This window comes from Nesoenas mayeri, assembly GCF_963082525.1.
Source record: "Nesoenas mayeri genome assembly, chromosome: 4".
NCBI lineage: Eukaryota > Metazoa > Chordata > Aves > Columbiformes > Columbidae > Nesoenas > Nesoenas mayeri.
Genome location: NC_137540.1, coordinates 848,769 through 870,774, shown reverse-complemented (window position 1 = coordinate 870,774; position 22,006 = coordinate 848,769). Strand labels below are relative to the sequence as shown.

The 22,006-nt window shown below is 51.0% G+C and overlaps 1 protein-coding gene across 1 annotated transcript in view; it reads right to left on the bottom strand.

The window, feature by feature from the left end:
- The window catches only part of FRAS1 (Fraser extracellular matrix complex subunit 1), a gene marked incomplete at both ends in the record, with an annotated part of 116,033 nt that overhangs the window by 69,705 nt on the left and 24,322 nt on the right, over positions 1–22,006 (bottom strand). The window contains 6 exons of the mRNA XM_080343325.1: positions 66–167; positions 751–834; positions 1,756–1,889; positions 2,501–2,660; positions 3,017–3,109; positions 4,532–4,639. Of these exons, the coding sequence (XP_080199451.1) occupies positions 66–167; positions 751–834; positions 1,756–1,889; positions 2,501–2,660; positions 3,017–3,109; positions 4,532–4,639 (681 nt within the window). The remainder of the gene's footprint in view (positions 1–65; positions 168–750; positions 835–1,755; positions 1,890–2,500; positions 2,661–3,016; positions 3,110–4,531; positions 4,640–22,006) is intronic.

Here is a 22,006-nt window from a genome sequence, read left to right as displayed (position 1 = left end):
CGCTGAGCGGGACCGGACGAGCCCTCTGGCGCGGGCAGGGTGGCACAGGGATGACTTTCAACTACCTTATCGCACGTGACGGCAGCGCAGGTCTCTCTCACGCAGCTGACCTCCCCTCTGTGACACGCACATGTGGTGCAGGCGTCTCTTTTCCACTGTTCACCATGCTGTCCAAAAAGAACATCCATATAATTGTTAAACACCCTTTGTAGATAACCAAATGATTTCCAGAATACATCTACTGAATATGATGGCTCCTTCTGCGTGTCTGTGTCCAGTAATAAACTCTTCCTAAGAAACACTTATGTCTATGTGATCAACAGGAACAAAAGGTACGAAGACGACTCTCTGGTGTGTGTTTCTCGTTAATGACAGGTCAGTGACATGGGTGAGGCCTTACCTACTGCTATTAGCAAAAAATATTCATTAAGAGAAAATCACGTATACATACATTCATTAAATAACACAATAAATTAATTTCAGACTAAATACTTGGACCTTCACCAGTGCTTTCTGCTTTCCTCCCTCAAAAAAGCGCAAAGAGAAAGCACCTAATCTGCTTCCCCCTGCAAAGCTCCTTTCTGCTGGCCAGCAATTCTTATCTGGTCCCGATTTCTTTCAGCTCCTCTGGCGTTCCAGGAGGAAAAGGAGGAAGGGCTGCGCTGAGCGCCTGGTGCTGGCACCAGCGCGGTGTCGGGGAGGGCGAAAAGGGACGTGCCAGAACTCCTGGTGCAGCCTGTGCAAGGTTACCTGGTACACAGTTCCTGCCACCGAGCAGGGCTTTGGGACACATTCCGGGCAGCACTTCCCCGGAGACACAACCGCCACTTCATCCTAAATACGAAGCAGGAGAGAGAACAGTTAAGCCGATCATCACAGTCTGGAGTTCCAGGTGCTCAGTATCTGTGCGATAACCCAGAGCCGCTCGGGGCTCGATTCTGGCTCCGGTATCTGGGGGCAGTTTTCACAACACAAGACCGGTGGGGAAGGCAAGACATATTCCCTTCGTCTCATTTTCCAGGCTTCTTTGGGTGGGAATTGAGGTCTAAATACATAGGTAGGTATATAGATGCAGGTAAAGACACATACATAGACACAAGATAAAGTACAAACACATATATCTGGGTATACAGAGGAAAAAAGTAAACATAAAGCTATGGAGAGAAGTGCATTAGGAGAGAAGAGATTTTTTCTCAGTGCCGGTGAAGCTGGTGAACCTGGGCTGGTGCAGATGTCCCTGCTCATGGCAGGGGAACCGGGGAGCTGGGAACGTCCCTCCCGCCCAAACCCTTCACAGTTCTCTGTGAGTCTCATTTCAGCTGCATTTGACTACTTTCAACTCTATTTCTAGAGTTCTGGTGAAAAATGAAAAGTAAACCTGACGACCACACACGTCAGCTGCCAACCAGACACCAGGTTTGTGAGGAGAAAGCCCCATTCTTGCGGTTTCACTCCTTCCACCAAAGAAATACAAATATTTTCTGGTCAGCCCTACAGTTTCTTTAGATGGTATTTGTGGTTAATTAGCCAGCAAAGGCATAGAATCACAGATGATGGTGGGGAAGAACACGCTGGGGAAGAGACAGAGCGCGTGTGCACAGACAGACTTATCCATCACTCTTTCCACACGTCAGAACTCGCTTCTCCAAAGCGCCTGGCGGCCACACGGCGGGTTTGCCCGCTGGTTTGCACACGTGCACGAGAAACGGATCTCGCCGAGGGAACGCAGGCGGTGCCGCGGCCGCGGGCCCTGACCTGGCTGCAGAGCAGGGGCTGGCAGGTCGCCGTGAAGCACCGAGTGGCTCCGGCCATGCAGACGCACTTGGCGCAGCGACCCAGGCGCCAGTCCTCGCCGTCCCGGAACAGCTGCCCGTCGAAGGAGCAGGGCTCTAGGAGACATTGGAAAACACCCCTTAATTTTGGTTTTCCCCAGCACCCTTTACGGCCTTGCATCACCCATAATTTAAACACACATTTTGCGCATCTCAGAATTCAAATTCTGGACTGTCCAAGCAGGTGACAACGCCACCAGTTTTCAAGGGCTTTGGACTTGTGAAATGAAGAGCTCTGGATGCACTTCTCCCACTGGCCTTCTATGAGAAGAAGGATCCAACAGCCCAGGCATTTTTGGAGCTTGCAGTCTGAGTCTGCAAGCGCCAGCGGTGCCCTCACTACACACCAAATATCCGCATTGCTTTTCTCCAGATTATGATCTCCAAAATAAGCAAGCACTGGGCACAACTGCACACCGCTTAAAGCTTATCGCTTCCTATTGACGTCTGGGTGCAGCTGTTGAAAATGCAAATACGGTAGCAAGACAAAGAATTAGGATACACGCTTGACCCCAGTGTCTTCCCAACAGAAGAAAATCTTTCCAGATTTGGGACTGAAAGGAGATGTCCAGTGACCCACCGCCCGGGTGGCTGCAGCCCAGCAGGGCTTAAGCGCAGGTTCAGTGCCCAGGCGCGGCAGCAGTGCCGCGGTGGCCGGCGATACTCACGGCCGCGGCGCAGGCAGCGCGGGCAGCAGGACCCCGGGGCGGTGTACGGCAGCTCTCCGGTGGCGCAGGCGATGTCGGGGCACGGCGTGGGGCTGCACCGCACCGTCCCACGGGCACAGGAGCACAGCACACAGCCCGCGCCGCTCCACTGCGAGCCGTGCTGCAGGGGGACACAACCACACAAAACACGCGTGAGCACGGCTGACAAGGACACCCCGAAATACTTTAATTTCCTCTACAAGTGTCTAACTTTGTTCTTCCGCAGGCCAGTCAAGCTCCATGTGCTATAGCCCCCGCTCCTGGCTCCATTCTCCCCTTCGGCCAAGCGGAACACAGTGTTGCTCAGCCGCACGCCCCTTCCTGCAAACCTGCTGACCAAACTCCCGTTTCATTATCTGATAGCGACGGAAAATCTCCCAACGAGCTATCCCGCTCCTGCACATCGGCTAAACACCCTGCACTGGCGTGAAACAACCAGTCGGGGAGCTAAAAACGGAGGAGGGTGAGAGGACTCACGCTGTGGGTCTGTCCTTCGTGCTGGCAAGAGCCCTCGGCTCGGGAGGCGCACTCAGGGCAGCACTTGTTGGGGGCGATCCAGAGCACTTCTCCCTAAAACACACAAATCCGGTGAGCGGGGCACGTGAAAAACAGCGTTTGACATGAAGGGAGAGACGTGGAGCTTTGCTGGACCCCGTGCCCTCAGTTTAGAGAGGAAACGTGTGAAGTGAAACATACAACACTGCCACAGCAGGTGAGCCAGAGCATCAGTCTGCTCTGCTTGACATTTCACCATCAAAACAACGGTAGGAGAATTTACACCCCTACCAGTGCATTTTGGAAGGCCCCAGCTGGACTAGTTTTGAAACCAGCACAAAGAACAACTAGAAGGCTCTTTTGCAAGACAGAAGCCAGGATTGCTCACTGAAGGATCTCTTGGTTCTTGGTTTGGTTTGGTTCACACAACAGAAATACCGTTTGTTGGGTTTTCCACCTGCTCAGAACATGGGGTACACGCAGCAGGTTTTACACCCAGATGCTTAGAACACCTCTGGCTACGCTTTCTGTAGAGACTGTTCCTATTTCTGCATTGCCACTGCAAACAAGACCAGCAATATTAGCATAAATCTTGTACTAAGCAGATAAGCAATAACCCCTGGAGCGGGATGGTGATTTATGACCCCGCTGGTCGGTTTATGCTTGAAGGATGATTGCATTTCTTTTTCTTCTGAGATCTTTCATGATCCTTTTCAGCATTTAAGTGGCCAGACCCTTATGGAACGCTTAAACTCTGTCTTGAAGATCACCCATGGCAAGGAGTCACACAGGTTATTTCATACTATAAATCTATTTCCCTCTATGAGCTTTAAACTCACCATCTTTTCATTTCCCCGATTTTTAAAATGAACAACAGCTTCTCCAGCCCACCCACGATCGGGTGCTCATGACAGCACTCTTCTTTAGCACAAAAATTCCTAATATTTCAGTCTTGCTTGAATAGTGATAATAATGGGGAAAAGCCGTAAGAATCACAATAATTTCCTTGTTAATGCTGTCATATTGGAAAACACTTTAACCTGCTCCATAAGGCCATATAATTACATCGGCAGTGCCTCTCTAAACCACTGATTTTCAGCATCGTTCAGGCGTGCTACCCCAGCAATGCCGACGCTACAGCAAGACCAACCCGTGGCCAAACGGCTGTGGCTCAGGTTTGCATCGCTGAGAAGCGAAGGGACACAGGGACTGCGCCTGACCCTGGGCACACCCCCCGCAAGGAGAAACGGGATCGCCATGTATAAAGATAAGCAACCGACTCATCTCTGCCAGTTCCTCCACGGAAAAGCCTCGTGCCGCATCCTCTTTCCGCGTCCCTCTTAACATCAGCGGAGTTTTGCCTCCACGGGCACAATTACCCCAATGGCTCCCATCGTTCCTCCACGTGTAACGCTCCGTGTGCCGGGCTCATTTTGACATATAACCATTCCAGGGGTTTAAGGTGGGGAACCGCGGCGTGACGTGGCGCTTCTCTACCTGCTGGAAGTCACAGCGAGGGGCCGTGCAGGCCGTGGGCTCACAGGTGACGACGCTGCTGCGGCACTGGCAGTCTTGGCAAGAGTCCGGCTTCCACCTTGTGTTATTCTGCAAACAAGCACGAGTTTTAAATCAGACCGACGCAGCAAAAGGCGCGTGCTGTTTTACGCAACAGCAAACGGCTCAAACAGCTCAGTGCAGGTAGACTGGAGGAGCAAAGTCTGCACCACATCAGCCCTCCCTCCCACACGTTCACCTGACCAGGTACAACTTGGGTGCTGTTCATTCAGTAACATCAAACGTGCGGTTGTAAGACAAGGACACGCACAGCAAATGATCAGCTACAATGGCAAGATAATTGATGGGACATCATCTCCAATAACCTCATTACAAAATCTCTAGGAAGCTTCTCAGTGATCAGGTTCGGAATTACATGGATTCAGCCAAAACCACTGAACGCACGGCTGGGTACGAACAGGCTCTGCCTTGGAAAACAAACCCGTCCTTCTCTTTCCCGCTCACTGCTGCCTTCCAGCCATCCCGACATCACACAGCACCAGCAGCATCCTGAGACAATGGAGCCAAAAAGATGAGTTTCTCATCCAAATACTCTTCTCCATCAGACAACGGCCGCGCGGGCACGAGGCTCATTTACGCCCGGCAGGAGGCTTCCCTGGGTAGCACAGGCGGCCGCTGGCCAAACCATTCCGCCTCATCGTTAATTCATGTGAAAAATAATCCCAGACTTCGCTACTCATTTACACGATGTGGTGATTTACTCCAGCACTGTCAATTTACTCACAGCGTAAAGTACGACTTGGGCAAATTAAGATACACAAATATGATTAACAGCTTACTACTGAGAACACACTTAGGGCTAACTATGAAGAACACATTTAGGACTAACTACTGAAACCGTTAAGCATTGTGATAAAGCACCAAAATGTGCCTTATGGGCCCATTAGAAAGCTAAATGAGGCTGAAAAAGCTTGGAAAATCCAGCTGCTTGCTCATGTGCTGACGCAGAAGCTGCCGGTGTTGTGCGGGTCTGGAAACTTCATGTCATGTCGTACAAACCGGGCTGTGCTTGCACACCAAGCAGCTCAGAGGAGTCTCACGAGGTGTCACCACGCTGTGTGCCCAAAATGAGCCCTGGCAGAGCCCTCTCTCTTCTGTGACGCTGGATCCAGGCTGCAAACAGTGGCACAACCAGAAACACTGCGAAGAAAATCCTTCCGGCTCTTCACTGCTTCCCAGAAGCATTTTGTCGGTATTGAACCGCGCTCTGCTCTCCTGGCACATCCACGTGCTGGCAGAGAATGCTCCAGCAGCGTGAGGAATTTAGGGAGATCCTGTGTTAATGATGGTGGCAAAATCAACCTTAACGACAGCAAGAGATGGCAGTAAGTGTGCAGTCCCTTGGGGCAAAGAGGAATGGGAATTTCTCTCTGGTAACACAGCGGCTTCTCCTCTCCCACGCATGGCCCTGGGTGCAGAGCAGAAACCGAGACTCCGTCTCTGCCCGCAGGTTCACGGCACAGCTACAGAACAAATCCGGGCGAAGTCGGGTGTGTGCCAAGCTTTAGGTGGCACACACGCCATAGCCAGCTCCATTCTGCTCTCTTTAAAAGAGCTTTATGGTACTCAGATCCACTCTGACACCCCAAAGCCGCGACAACGCCCAGAACCCTGAACACCTTTCCACCGGCACAAAGTGACGTTCAGTCTGCCTGGCAGAACCACTTGGTGTATCTACTGATCCATTCCTTTGCTTGTTTGAAAGGAGAATCCCGAAGCAGCGGGTGGCAATGAGAAAACGTGTGCGAGGATGATGGAGAGTGACCGCATCCTGAACCTAAAAATGGCCAAGGGACTCGGGCGGCAACAAGTGAGCACAGAGCCGCCCCCGCTCACATCCTGAGACCGAAACGCTCAAGTTGCTGACAAGAAAACCTTCTCTTTGGTTTACAGATTTCTCAACAGAAAGGTGGGGGTTTATTCTCTGTGATGCTACCAAATGTCTGAACGTTACAGTCTCAGCAAATGGAGCAAAACCCAGTGCTCTGGCTGTGAGCCATTAGAACTGCAAGCCCACTCAATTCCTTTGCCATGGGAGACAAAAGCAGCACGTTTACTTCACACACAAGGTGGAAATACAGAAAAGAACGGGGAGGTTATTGCAACAATTGTATTTGGTGGCACTGCCAGCTGCAGACTATTCTAGGAGCACATTCCAAACGAACGTCAGTGTTCCCGGTTTATGGGAGCACGCGGCCAACAGCTGCTAACACAGAAAACAGAACAAGCCTTATGGGTGTGTACACAGAGCTCTGATGGCCTGGACAACACAGACCGCTAATATGTGATTTTATTATTCGGTGTCCCGTTCTGCCCTCAGCCGACCTGAGAGCTGCGTCCCCCTGAGCCGGGTGACACGTTCGGCAGTGACACCAAGGCCCAGTCACACAGGAAAGGCTCTTGTACATCCAGTCCTTACAAAGACACTTTGAGCGCTGAATTCCTACTAAGAGTGCACTTTTATCAACAACAATTTAAGGAGCTTTTGCCTTGCAAGTACTAATATAATTAACAGTATAAATAATGAAGTACTGCGCACAAAGCACTTTGAAGATGGAAAGTGCTCCTTAAGCGCCAACTAGTGCCATTATAATTTATTAATTCTTTGGATTTCCCTACATCAAAAGACGAAATGATATCTAATTCGACTGAATTTTAAAAGGCCATGCTTGCAAGAAGAGATAGATCTACATTATTTGGTTGCTTTCCAGAACATTGGCCAAAAAGGCAAGACAAGCTCCCAGAGCTCGGGAGCTTGCGGGCAACCAGACGGGAGACAAAGTAAAGTAGATCTCAAGACACCGGAGAATAGAGCAAGAATGTACTGGGTTTGGAGGACGCTGATGAGGAGAAGATCGCAGGACAGCAAGCAGAAGGGCTGCACATCAATGGTTTGTTGTTGCCACAACATCACATTAACCGGAGCGCAGAACGACCCAGAGCTCTTTGACCATGGCTTTTTCACGGCTGCACCTGTTGCAGTAAAAAACCCACCCCACCTGCTTGAAAATAATCAGAGTCTGCTATTAATACACAAAAAGCCTCCGTAATTTGACCAGACGCTGCTTAACGTGGGATATCACCGCCCCACATAACAACCTGCCGGAGCGAGCAGCGCAACAGCCGGCTCGTGTCCCCGCCGCCCTCGGCCCGTCCCATCGCTCGCGGCTGTATGGAAACACTCGGCCCGTCCGTACCACGTCACCGCACGCCGGACTGTCCCTGTCGCGCGCCACAGCCACCGAGCACCGCGGCAATTCATCGGCAGAGCAACCCCAGCAGCCTCCAGCACGGAATTCCTGCGCCGTGCTGAAAACAGGGTGTTGTTATTGCTCATCGCGTACCATTAGCGCTAAGCTCTCTGAGAAACCAGTAAAACTGACTTCCCAAGGGGCACGGCAGGCGGAGCACGGAGCAACCGCGCTTGGGTACCCACAGCCAGCACCGCCGGCAGCTGCCACCACTCGGCCGCTCTCATTCTCGTTCCTCATTTCCACCGCAATTAGCCGATGGCGCCGGGCAATCGGCAGAATAGAGCCGGAATAACGGCACGAGCGTGCCCCGCGGGGACGCCCCTTAATGGAGCCACAGAGAGATGAAAGCAATTCAGAGACACATAAAAGATTCCCAGTGTCCATCCGGGTTTAGACGTTATGTTTTATCTTTTGCAAGGGGGAGCTGTTGCCACCGCCAAGTATGTTTCCAAATCTGACAATAAAACCCCCTGGAAAATGGGATTTTAATGGGGTTATTCCAGCACGCCCACAAGCAGAACAACGTACGAATGGCCCGGTCTCTGAAACCAAACAGAAATGCAGCTTGTCTGGCTGGCTCTGGATTTCTCGCAGAGAACAGAGCGCTTGCGGCAGGGCGCAGATTAACACGTTAACACGTTCGCGCTGTTACAGGAATCGGAGGATGCTTTCCCCCTTCTTCCACCGAGGGAATGGAATGGTTACAGAAATCAAAACAAGGCACTGTTTTCAAATATGGTTCATTAGTCTGATGGTTTTTTACACTTTATAATTAAGTTTTTTATCAGTTGTTCCGTTGCAAGAATCACAAGTCCACCAATAATGCTCCCCAGCACCCTGGGTGATTCCAGCCATGTTCCCAGTTATTCTCACATCGCCGGGATTTACATTGATCTTATTGCTCATATAGGCACAGAGGGCTCAAATGAACCCAAAACCCAGCGAGCAAACAGAGACCTGAACTAAAACCATTTTAAAACATCATTTTTTCTAATAACTCTTTAAGTCAGCACACAGAAATCGTTATTTAGACCCCGAAATCAATAGCTTTGCTGGGCAGCGTTCCTCTCTAATGGTTACAGGGTTTTGCTTGGTTGCTGTTCAAGTAGATTTACCAGGAGTCAAATACACCCTTTATTCTAAACATCGCACATCTGGGAGAAAAGCTGCTCCTGACAACCACTTTACCACATGTTCATTCTGATTCCTGCGCATTCCTACCCTTGCTAATCGATTCGTATCAGCACTTCTATAATGGAAAATTAACAGCAGTACTATCGCTAATTTTTATTAATTAAATAACCTCCTCTGTGATGAGCATGTAAGAAAAACGTCACATTTAAAAGCAGTTCATTAAAGGCAAGATAGTTGATCACACTAAGTTTTTAGACCTAGTAGGTCTCAGGCCAGTTTTCATCCCTGACAGAGGCGATTTTCCTCGCTCTTTGGAAACCAACAGAGAATGGTGAAATAAAATGAAGCAAAAAGCAGATTAAAGCCCACAATTTTCAGGCAAGGCCCGGGGCAGAAGATCGGCTCCCCAGCGCTCAGACCATGGTGTTCTGGAGGCCTGGAGGGAACAAACGCAGCTCCGTTTCAAACTTGCACTCACTGTCAACGCCAGTAGGAACTTGGTTTCCTTTTCTCTTCCTTAGACTGAAATCATAAATTATTTCCTCTGTTCAGGACTCTATAATAAGGCACCTCCTAACTAATAAAACACAAGAGACCTCCCAGGAAATAGCGTTATCTGGCAATACAGGTTGTTTCACACTCGGATACCTCGAAGCCCCAGGTGGGAACACCCGCTCCGCACCAGAAGCTCCGACCACCCATGTTCCTCACCGCCCATTCTTCCCCTACTTGACCCATTCTAACAACATTTCCTTATGCAGGAGCAGGAAAGCCTTGCCCGAACCAGCCCGCAGCTTCTTTGCAAACTCTTCTCACACATTGCATCCATTGACAAAAGGTTATCTAACAGTAAAATGCAATCACCAGAAGGGACGGGGTCCCAGTTTTAATACGGCTGCAAGCAGTGAGAGCAAAGATCCATCCAGCCCAGGAGTTCGCTGTTGACGAGCAAAAAAAGAGCAGAAACCCCAGAATCCTGCACTCAAGTCCTGTTTCTGAGATCTCGCCCATGAAGGAGGTTTTCCTGCACTTCCTTTCGCAGCACATTTTTTCCATGCCAAATCCTGCACCGGGTCTGCTGAACTGCACACACCAGTGCTTCTCCTTACCATGCAGAAAAACATCTGGGGTCCCTCCTGCTGGCTTTTCCCCCTTTACTCCAACGGTTCCTAACCTGCCAACCGGCACATTTCAAACATCCTCCCCCAAAATGCCTTCTGAACAGCTACGGAACCCAGAGCGTTCCACTGAACAGCTGTTGAAAAGAAGGGAGGAAAAGGATTAACTTAACTTAGGGTTGATCACGGCTTTAAAGATAGCATTAATGACAATCTAATGGCCGTCTCTGCAGCAGGAGTCACAACCTCACTGCACGATGCATGCAAAGCATGCGGGTGCACCCACAGAATGATTTTGGTTGGAACAGACCCTCCAGATCATCGAGTCCAACCACAGCCCAGGGCACAGTGCAGCTGCACCTGTCCACGAGCACCCAGGGCACCCTCCAGCCCCTGAAAACACTGCTGCTGGCTTGGGAACTGCACCCGCGAGAGCTGCGGGACCGGGCAGCCACGGCCGGACACCGAAGGCTGCAGGGAACCGTGCACGGAACCACAGCCTGCAAAAATCACCCACAGACTGGAAATGGGCCATTAAACCGAGCCGACCCAGCGCCGGCAGCAGCAGGATCCCTGCAGAGCACCGCCTCTGCTCAGCCTTCTGGAGGGACAGGGGAATCGGGCAGTCCCCGCACACACACGCCACTGATACGGCAATGCTTCCAGCTGCATGTATCGTTCCAAACCCATCCTGTCCTGCTGTTGAAACGCTGGCTGCAAGGGGCCAAGCGCTTCAGTGTTAACTCTGCCCAGCTGGGGCAGAATGAACAAGTGTCTTGTATCCCATTTCTAACACAAAACCCAACATCAGGGCATGAAAATCACAGCAGCTCAAACGGCTGATTCAGCAAGGGAAGAAAATGCCGTTCAGTAAAAGCCATTTGCAACAGGACCTCGAAGTAGAGTATTGGGTGAGATGTAACTCCTTGAAGGCAGCAATACATCCTAGAGCAATTTTGCAAGCCACTTTAGCAAAGATACAGGCATCTCCAAAGCCACGTGGGATAGTTAGGACGCATTCTTTCAAAGTGCAGAGAGAGGAATTAAGCCTCCCAGATCCTGCCACGGATCCACAGTCACCTCTGCTACAGCTGCCAGGACACACAGCCCTGCGTGTCCTTACCTTCCACCCCACACAGCCCTGCGTGTCCTTACCTTCCACCCCACTAATAACCTGTTCCCTCTTTCCTTCAAGGGGGAAGGGACCCCTGCGAGCGTCCTGCGGGGTCATTAATCCTGCTGAACGGAGCGCGATGGTGAGAGTGGGCAGACAGGGGTCTCGCAGGCTGGCCTCGTGTCCCCCGCATTGTCTGCAGCGCCCGGCTCGCTGCTGGCTCTCACCATTCAACAAGCGGTAATTCTACGACCAAGCAAATTGAAATTAATGGCAGCAAAATGTCTGGCACAGCTTAGTATTTTGCCCTAATACACAGGCTCCGCGTTGCCTTCTCTTCCAAATGATTAAATTAATTGACTTTGGCATGTAGAAACTACAGGCTCGAAAACATAATAAAGCTTAAAATGACCTGAAAAGGGCAAAGTTGATGTATGTGTTTGTGTTCTGCTTGTGAGGAAAGAGCTTGCTGGGACCATTTTTACAGGTAAAATGTCATAAAAGCCACTGGTTTTTAAATGCTTCAAAACTGTCTTTTGCCTGATGTCCTCTGTATTTTATCAAAAGCTTTCTGCAGAGCAGTGCTCAGTGCTCAGCACTCCTCCTCCTCCTCCTCCTCCTCCCCACGGCTTCATCGGGGAACACAAAGGGATTCTCCTCCTGTCCGCCCCACGCAGGGAGGGACAATCGTGAGAACTCACTGTCGATGCACCAGAAAAGGGTAACTGGATTGGCAACGGCAACAGACAGCGCGTGTAAAGAACAGACACATCCTTCTGCTAATTACAACCGCCCTGTTCCTAAGGACCTGAACTGCTAATTAACCAAAGCAGGGGGAAGTGCCACAGTCCAAGCAGGGCAGCAAACCAGGCTGTGCGCGGGGCTGCCAGTTGAGTGCCTGCACAGACAGGAGAAACCAAACAGAAACTGAACGTCCAGCCCCGCAGTGGGTGAGCGGCACGTGTCCAAAGCCTGGCCGAGCTGAGGGGGCGAGCGGAGAAAGTTCATTTGCAAAGGGGATTGGCACAGCTGCTTAAACACGCGCGGCGGGTCTGGCAACCCTAACCAAGCACTGGGTCCAGCAACAATATTGGCACTGAAGGGCAGCAGCAGGTATCGGGTATGCCTATCAGCAGAGATCAGACAATCACTTTGCTTGGAAAAGACCCTCAGGATCATGGAGTCCAACCATAACCCACCCCTGGCACTGCCCCATGTCCTGAGAACCTCATGTCCGTCTGTCCAGCCCTCCAGGGATGGTGACTCCAGCACTGCCCTGGGCAGCCTGTTCCAATGCCCCATAGCCCTTTGGGGAGGAAATTGTTCCCAGATTCAACCTCAATCTCCCCTGGTGCAGCTTGAGACCAATCTCCAGGCCCTGGCAAACAGAGCGATGCAGTTCTCCCAAATGACGGGTCTCAGCACCCTTCGGTGACACAAGCTCCTCTAGGAAGCAACTCAAGGTGCTGGAAGTTGGGTGCGCGGGGGAAGCGCCTCGTGCCAGGCTGGTACTGCAGCTGGAAAAGAGCAGCTCTTCCAGCAGAGCATTGTTCTCTTATTGCTGTTTGATTTGGGGATGACATCTGTCATCGTCTGCATTACCAGCACATCTGACTGCCTGGACAGCCTGCACAAAAACATCACACACAGCCATTTCACCTTGAAATATGCCAGAACCGGCTTGCTTTCTCATATGCCTTAAAAAACCCCAAAACAAACCACCCAGGTAGTGACAAATATTCGGTGTAATTTCAGATCGTAAATCCCAGCTAGATTCCTGCTGGCCAAGATTGGAAGACACAAAAGACGACTTTCCCATCCTCGTCCCTCCAGCCGTGGCCACGGCAATGGAAACCCATAACCTCCGGCACAGACAACCCAGTGAAAACCTCCGTGTGCCTGTGATGGCAGCTCACGCCGTTTCAAACACACCCACCTTCTCGGCACTTCACATCTCCCTCAGAATAAATCTGCGGTAGAAGCCTGGGAACAATTTATACGGCAAGCTTTAATGGTCTTGGAGCTGTAAGGGTAAGACAGAGCACACGCAGAAGGACTTATTTAGACTCTGGAAAACAAACTGGGTGGTCCTTAAATCTCTCTGATGCTCACGGTTTAAAAAGGGGACAGTTTTATATCCAAGCATTCTATTCCTTCACCGTAGTGCGGTCTTAATCTACAGGAGCTGCTGTATGAAATATTCAGCAGAGGTGAAACATATGCATCCTTTCAGTTCAGAAGAAAATGCAGAAGAAGAGTATTTCTGTTTTTTCCTTCCTCTCCTTCCCCTTTATCCCCCAGAAAATAAATGAAACTGAACTGGGAGATGCAAGACTAGTGAACCCACTTTCTTCTCGGTAGGATATTCACCTGTGGCCACCTGATAAGCCGGAAGGGGGAAAATAGAACCCCAATGCACAATAAAGGTTGATTTGAACTGAAAGACTCTGCAGGTTCACAAGCCTGTTAGACTGAGCTATGTCAGAACAAAACGCACTCCAGTTTCATGAAGGTGCATTGTAAAGACAGCATAATAAATTGCGGTCGAGAATGCAAGGAATCCGGGAAGGAAAGAAACTTCAAATCAACAGCCTCCAACCTGGGCCTCGCGCTCCCGACTCAGCACCACGGAAAACCTTGTCTGAGGCTCTGGAAAGAAAATGCCATAATGTACAGACGTGGGCAGAAAGCCCATTTTTCAGGGGCTCGGGAACATTAAGTATTTCAGTGCTGTCTTCTATGCTGCAGTAAATACGGCACTTTATAGCCACCTGACAGGTGTTTAAGTCCTGCTATTAATCTTAATTCAAGTTCTGGGCCCCTAAGTACAGGTTTATGGGTTTATTCTGAGAAAGCCTGAAAGAAGCGATCGTAAACACAGCCCTCACCGAGCCCTGAGCAACAGCCTAAACGGGACAGATTCTGTGCAGGGCAGCACCGCTTTGCAGGAGAGCTCAGGCAGCCTCCTCCGACCAGCCAAACAAAGCCACAAATGCCCATGTAAGGTCTTAGAGCTGGATTCGTGTTAAGTTTCTGTGCCTCACGTGAGTTTGCAATGGGCTGTGGTCATGTCGCACAGTCCGGCATTGGTGGTACAAAAGGCCAGAAAAGGCACATGTGGCAGCGCTGCCTCACCGGGTTCATTTTGGGATTGTCTGGAATCTGCAGGCCAGCCTTGCAGCAGCACTGGATGGAGGGAGAGCAGAGGGAGCAGCGGTGCATTATCACCTCCCAGGACACGCGTGTTAAAGCAGCAGCTGGACCGTGCAGGAACTGCCCCAGCGGAGCTGAACGCAGCCGCGGGCGCCTTCAAATTGAGGGCAGACTCCTCAAAACACGGGGACTGTATCAAAAGCCAACCTGCAATCCTTCTCAACACAGCACGCTGAGAATTCTTCGGCTCCCCTCCTCCTCCAGAGGGAAGGGGCGCTTGCGAGGGCTGCGCGCCGCTGCGGAGGTGCTGGGGGCAGCACCGCTCCCTGCAGCGCGGGAAGCCGCGGATAAGACCTGGAGAGCGCCAGGGCTCTCCTGCCACCGCGGAGCACGGGGAACCCCGAGCTCCCCACCGCGCTGAGGCGTTCGGGCGGCCGAGCCACACCGCGCTCGGAAACAAAACATCTGCTAGGGGATAAGCAATTGCTTCTTATCCCACATTAATCTGCAGAGCTTTCCCATCCCCTGAGGAGGAACAGCGCAGCCCCAGCGCGGCTCAGAGCGTGCTCGGCTTGGCAGCCAGCCCGCGCACGGCTTGTTTCGCTGCTCACCCCTGCAGGGCTGAGCCGGGTACCGCTCCCCGCCTGCACACACCGCACACCAGGCTCCAGTGCCCACGGGCTACGCGCACGAGTCGCATCACGTCCACCCCACCCCTCCACACCCTGCAATTTGCACCGTGAAAACGAGCTCTATAAAACATGGGGGTCTCCTCTGCAGGAAGAGGATGAGCTGCCCCAGCAGAACTTTTTGTGCAGAGTCATCCATACATTATTACAACTGCATTTACACATGAGGTCTGCAAGCGGAATGAAAAGATGGCAACCAGGATGCCACCAAAGGACGGGGTTTTGCTCATGCTGCCATGCTCAAGTGAACAAATCCATTTGTAAGAGCATCGTGCCAGCACCACGACAGAAAACGTGTGGCAGAAGGTCAGTGGACAGGCTGCCGAGGCCCCAGCTGGCTCTCCAAGCCACGGCCAGGGAAAGAGAAGGGACTGGAACTTCCAGGAACCTCCTCCAGCTCCATCACCCTCTGAGAGTCACCCGCAGGTGGTTCCCAGCACACGCTCGGGGATCAGAACCGATCACAGACTGTCCGACACGAGAGCCTGTGAGGAATGCTAGCCCAGCCCTGCCCGGTAAGCCCCCTGCGAGCTCTCAGGACCCCCGTGGAAACCCAAACGCCGGTCACGGTGTCAGCTTGGAACAAGCAAAGCATCTCCAGAAAATGGATCACGTCACCCGGGGTGGGGTGGAGGATCCTTCCACAGCTTCCTATGAGGTACTTTCCCATCGTTTCTCCTTCTCCCTGCTATTTTTCCATTTGTTATTGCCATCATACATTAATACTCAGGCCATTGTACTTCACCTACCCTTTCCCACCTTCCCTGCGCTGGCTTGGTTTCCTTGGTCAGCTCTGCTGTGTTCAGCAACCTTTCAAAAATTTATCAGCTGTGGAGAGTCGCGTTGTAACAAAAAGAACCCAATTTTGCATTCCTGGTGCAATCTCATCATCCGAATGTGTTCAAAGTTTTTAGATGACAAGGTCTTGTCTTTTAAGCTATTTAAACCTTCCCAGAAAAGTAAAAACGCTCTGAAAGGAAATGACATTTAGTGCTGATCTGAAACACCTCTGAGGGAAACCACGGTGGAGTATCCTCGCCAAGCATCTTATCTCATTAAAACATTCCTTCCCAAACCCTAGCTGCAAAGGACAATCACTTTGCACAGTGCTGTATGCAGCTTTGTCGACACGTAACAACAGCACAGGGGTGAACCCTTGGTTCCTACATGGAGATCGTGCCAATTATTCATCCAAACAGCAGAACAACAAACGCAGGCGGCCTCAAGGTACCAGTGGACCCTCTGCAGACCCGAACCCAAGGACTACAAGCGGTCACTCTCGATGCTCGTCCCCACAGAAGAAAACCTAAAGCTCAAACACTCTCGGAGTAGAAAAACGTACACTACCTTTTCTCTCCACCATGCCTCCTGTGGGTGCCGTGCCCTGCTTTCCAGCTGGTCACACCTCCCATCCCAAGAGCTGAGATTTTGATTCCAGCAATGCCAACGTAAGGTAAACCAACTTGAATATTTCAGATGGATGGGTCTGGCAAGTCCCTTCCTTCCAGATGTCATTTAAATTTTATAGGGAGGCAGAAGAAAAGCGCTTCATGCACGATGGCAGCCCTAGGAGGAGCAGCCTGTCTCACACAATGTACTGCGGCCACTGCTCCAGTGTAAAGGCAATGGCACAAGCTCGGGGCAGGGAGCCCGCGGGGCCGTACCTGTGGGAAAGGCAGAGGAGCAGAGCTTCCCGCCTGCGCCTCGGCAAGCTGGGGAACGAACGAGGGTCAGTCCTGCTTGGTGGCCTTCACAAAACAAGCTGCGACTGCCAGCTTTACTCCCGCACGCTCGCGTGTCTAATCACAGCTGAAACAAGTGCCCCCTTAAACGACAATTTCTGCAAAACACGCAAAACCAAATGAGATCTAAGGAGGTTGAACTTCTCTTGGATGTTCCACCGTGGCGGGAGCAGCTAAACTCATCTGACTGTGGCAGTTGTGGCCGCAGTGTGCTCGCCTTAGCTTCTTTACAACAAGGCCATTAGGTGTCTGTGTGTTACCAGCGTGCCGTTACACATCTTGCTGCTCGCTCCAAAACCTCCCGAGTGTGTGTCCATGAGCCAGGTGTGTTTGCTGGCAGCTCGAGGAAGAACACTGGCTGTTAGTGCAGCCTGAACACAAACGGCACCGCTGGCTGTTAGTGCAGCCTGAACACAAACGGCACCGCTGGCTGTTAGTGCAGCCTGAACACAAACAGGGCACCGCTGGCTGTTAGTGCAGCCTGAACACAAACGGCACCGCTGGCTGTTAGTGCAGCCTGAACACAAACAGGGCACCGCTGGCTGTTAGTGCAGCCTGAACACAAACAGGGCACCGCTGGCTGTTAGTGCAGCCTGAACACAAACGGCACCGCTGGCTGTTAGTGCAGCCTGAACACAAACAGGGCACCGCTGGCTGTTAGTGCAGCCTGAACACAAACAGGGTGCCGCTCTGAAACACACCGATGCTATAGGCAGGAGGTAACTTGTAACGGCGAGCAAAACCGCCTTCCTCAGAAGGGGATCCCGCTATTCCAATCCAGAACAAAACCTTTGAGCGAGACTCTGAAGAGGAACAAAGGAAGGTGCTGCACAATAAATCCTTCAGAAGGGATGGGATAACAGCAGACAGCCACCCTTCGGAAGGCCATTTGACCGTCTGTCAGTGTGCAATCCAAGATAAAGGCATCAGTCCTCACTGTTTAAATACTGGAGAACAAGGTCAGCAGAAATGTTCCCTTCATTCCACTCCCAGATTTTCTTCTTCCAGCCACCGCCCGTAATGAACCACAAAGAGAAGCTGCTCTTCCCAAAGCCACGCGTGCCCCTGCCCCAGCGCGGTGCCTTGTCCTGCTCTGATCCTCCCACGGACAAACCAAACAAACCAAGGCTCAGCTCTACAATCGCCCCCTTCATCCTGCCCTGCCCGCAAACTGAACTTCAGTCCTGCTAAGGATGGGGGCACTGGAAATGCCCTGTGCAAACATTTGACTTGTCTCAGTTACTTGATTCTTTGTGTGTTCAGCATTTTGCAGACACATGAGCAAGAACAGGCTTCCTCTCTTCTGTTTCTTTCTCTCCGCATGTCTGGTTAAACCCAGGACAACTAATCCTTCAATGACAAGCGCAGCCAAAGCGCAGCTGCAGGGAAAATGGTGCGTGAAGTGTCTGTCCACAGCTCCAGCCGCCACGGAACCGCCACCGGCCACTCAGCTGCCACGGGGCTTTATATCATATGAACAGGCCATCGGCATTTAATTCTTCTATACGATATCCAAAAGTCATTTACTTGCAGGAACTCGCAATTAACCACACCACATCGACCACGGTTGTAATATCCATTATCATGCTTGTTTGTCAGTGCTGAAACAGGTGCTGGGAAAAAATGAGATGGAGCCAAGAGTCATTTCACTGTTGCCCAAAGCAGCAAAGCGCGTTCCAGCGGCTCATCAGAGCCACCAAAGCCTCTGGTCACCCACAGAGCACACGTACAGCACCCTCCTCCTCCCAATTCACACGCCCAGCACCAGCGCTACTGCGCAAACCTCATCGGAAACAACCCTTTCTTAATTGCTTTTCATTTAAATGTTTTCCCTAATTAGAGACACTTCGAAGCTTGCCGCAAACAAAGGCGAGTGGGAGCGACGGGAATGAAGACAAGGCTCACCCAGAAGGCCAGAAAAATCATGTTTAGTCTTCTCAAAGCAAGAAAGGATGGACTCCCAAGTACCACGCTGTCCTCACAAGAGACTGCTGGAAACCTCCCCAAAGAACCCCTGTTTTACAGGTTTCTGGGGGCGATGAGCGGGGGAACATTCTGCCCTGGCTGGGATCTCCATTTGTGGCACGATTAACCCCAGCAGCTGCCTCCCTGCCGATACACACGAGTCTGCCCACTCCAACCTCCTTTATGTCCATGAAACGATGATATACTAATATATTCACTGCTGTCCTCTCACCTTTCGAATTTCAGCAGGATTTTGCAGACAGAAAGGAAGACCAAGCGTGGTGCTCACACACGACACGTGCAACACAGCGCCGCTCTGTATATTCTGTGGCCAAAATATATCCCCAGGGCTTGAGCCCGCCAGCAGGATTCCCTCTGGCGGAAGTCGCGGGGTGTTTGCAGAAGACAGAGCCACTGAAATGGCTGAAGCCAGCGCACGGTCCCCACAGACCTGTTTCTGGTAGGATCAGAGATCTGAGGGCTCCTTGGCACTCATCCATTTGAAAAGCATCACGTGATAACATCATGTTTTCACACCTGAGAGATTTCGGTGCTATACAGTACCTGCCTGTGCGTGGTACCAACGGCTATTCTGTGCAAAAAGGAGTCCCAAACCAAGAATGTCTGCAGGAAAATATGAAGTGGAAACCCCAAGTATAGATGCAGACACATCCAAGTCCCAGCTAGTTGCCAAGCGTAAGCTCTCCCAACATCCACCTCTTGTACTGAACCCTCTCACAAAAATCCCTTCTCAAAGGCGTCTCACAAGAAACACGCACGGGATCTGCCATCAAAACAACAAGCTGGAGAGCAAAGATGAATAACGAGAAATGGTTCATTATTACCAACTGCTAATGCCCTGATGAGCTCTCAGGGAGAGCTTGGCCAAAGAAAAGGTGTGCGGACCCAGCTGAACAGAAAGGATGCAGAATGGGCAGGATGACTGCAGGTCTCACACACCCCCAGAGGTGGTGGTTGTGAAATACAGAAGCTTCCTCAGATGCTTTCTTGTTTTATGCCCTATTACTGGTAAAATTACTACTATTATGCTGTAAAACAGGCAAAGGTTTCGGGATCTTACCCACAGCAAGGAGTAGGCTTGAAAGTCAATAAAGTGCCGTTTGATTCCACGCAAAAGGGATAACCTGATTCCAGTTAAGCTTCACCTATTCTTCAGCTACCTAAAACATTTTCTTTATGGTACAAAGAATGTCATTGGATTTTGCACTTCCCAATGGGGAAAATGCATGCTTTCTGCCAGGTTATCGTGCTCAGGGCAATGCAAAGGCGAGCTGCTCTGATGCCTGGCGGGAACCAGGGCCGGTTGGCCCTTTTTGGTTCATTTGCTGGGGCAGAAGAGCTTGACCTGCCAGCCCATTCCCGGCTTTTCACAGAGCGTGCAGCATGACCCACGCCGCGATCTACAGCTCCGCTTCCCATTCAACACATGCCAACATCTGCAAACCGAGCCTCCACCCTCCGTTTCATTCTGTCATCTGCTAATTGCGCCAGGCATTTTCCACACAAAGCGCCTTCACAGAGAGCACGCAACGAGCAAAACCTATTAGACGTGATGCTCCGCACCAAGAGCAGCCTCCAGAAATCATTTAGAGCTGCTCCTGGTTTGTAATCAAAGCAGCGGCTCTCAGCACACAACAAATGTCGCGTGTGTTTCACAAGACACGGCTACTTCCCACTTCGAGGAGAAAATAAACGTATTTAGCAATGGGCAAAAATCTCAGTGAGGGCTATGCAAGAATTTCCTATCACCTTGAGCACCTCTGAGACGAGGCAGTTGAGATGAGAACAAAGAGACAGAATAAGCCCTGAGATTCTTGTGAATAATTAACTTCAGAACAAGAAAAAGCTCTTGTTGGAAAACACCTTTCCCGAGCAAGCACGGCTGGCAGCGACACAGGCCACTCCACAGGAAGGAAAGTGTTAAATGCATGGTGATAAACTCACGATTTCCCCAGGAATGCTCCTTTTCAGGGCATCTGCAGAGAAGCATCTCCTGGGACTGAGCTCCCAGGTCAAATGAGAACCTTGGCAAACGGGAATGCACCAGAACGAGCCCTCAGCATTCCAGACACACACCTGCCCTACGCCAATGCATAGTATGAATAACCATACAAGTTACATCTTCGTAGCATTTAGCACCAGTTAGTGTAATTCCACAAAATAACACCGCAGGTACAATTATTCCTTTGTGCGTTATTCCAAAGTCTGCGTGATGTGCATTTATACCAGTTGGGTTAATAGAAAATCTCCTCTCTGCCCATGCTGACGATTCCTACCAGCAGGAGTTAAAACCAGAGCAAGGGGCCCATCCAGCGCTGGATCGGCAGCAGACAAGGTGCTGTGGAGGTTGGAATACCAAATAAACCTGCTACAGGCCGCACGTTCTGATCTCAGCTTGACAGATGGGAAACGCATTTCAGTTTGCAAACTCCCTCTGAGGACCTTGAGGTATTCAAAGAGAACCAGCCATGCCTCTTGTTCTGAAAGGTTCTTAACAGTCAAGGGACAGCTGGGCCGAGAGCTGTGTTCTCTTACAGAGGTGGATGTGCTAAAACCATGATAGAAATTACCACACAAGGATGTTCCCTGAGCTGGGCTCTCGGACCAAAGCCCAGCGCAGTGCTCTGCAGCCGAGCACAGCGCTCACCCCTTCCCATCCGCCCGCAGGAGCCGAGACAAGCCTATTGGGGGAAAATTCACCTCTTTGTTGTGCATTTATGGCAGTTTTTCTCTTTTGACCAGCTGTGGAATTTTTCTCTTACTATCTGGACACTGGTTTTGTTTCCAGCCACCAAAGTGCACAGCATTTCTTTTTTCCAGCAGCCACAGATACAGAGAGAAATTCTGCAAGTCACACTATAAATTATGGAACAGGGCTGAGATGCAAACACGGGTTCAGAAAATGCAGGCTGGATGCTAAGCTTGCTTAGTTGACACCAGACAGGAGACAAAGGGAACGTTATCAGCTCTACAACAAGCAGGACCGGGGCTGCTACGTTAGTGATGCTGTTACGTTAGTGATGCTGTTACGTTAGTGATGTTGTTTAGCGAGCAGACCTGACACAAACCTCACGTAACGTGGACCAGCGCTCCCTGCAACAAAACAATCATGCCCCAGAGCCAGAAAGAAGCAGCAATTCAACCCAGGTGCCCCGTGGCCCAGCCACTAACATTTGCCCAGAAGACTGTGAGATTCGCCATCCGTTC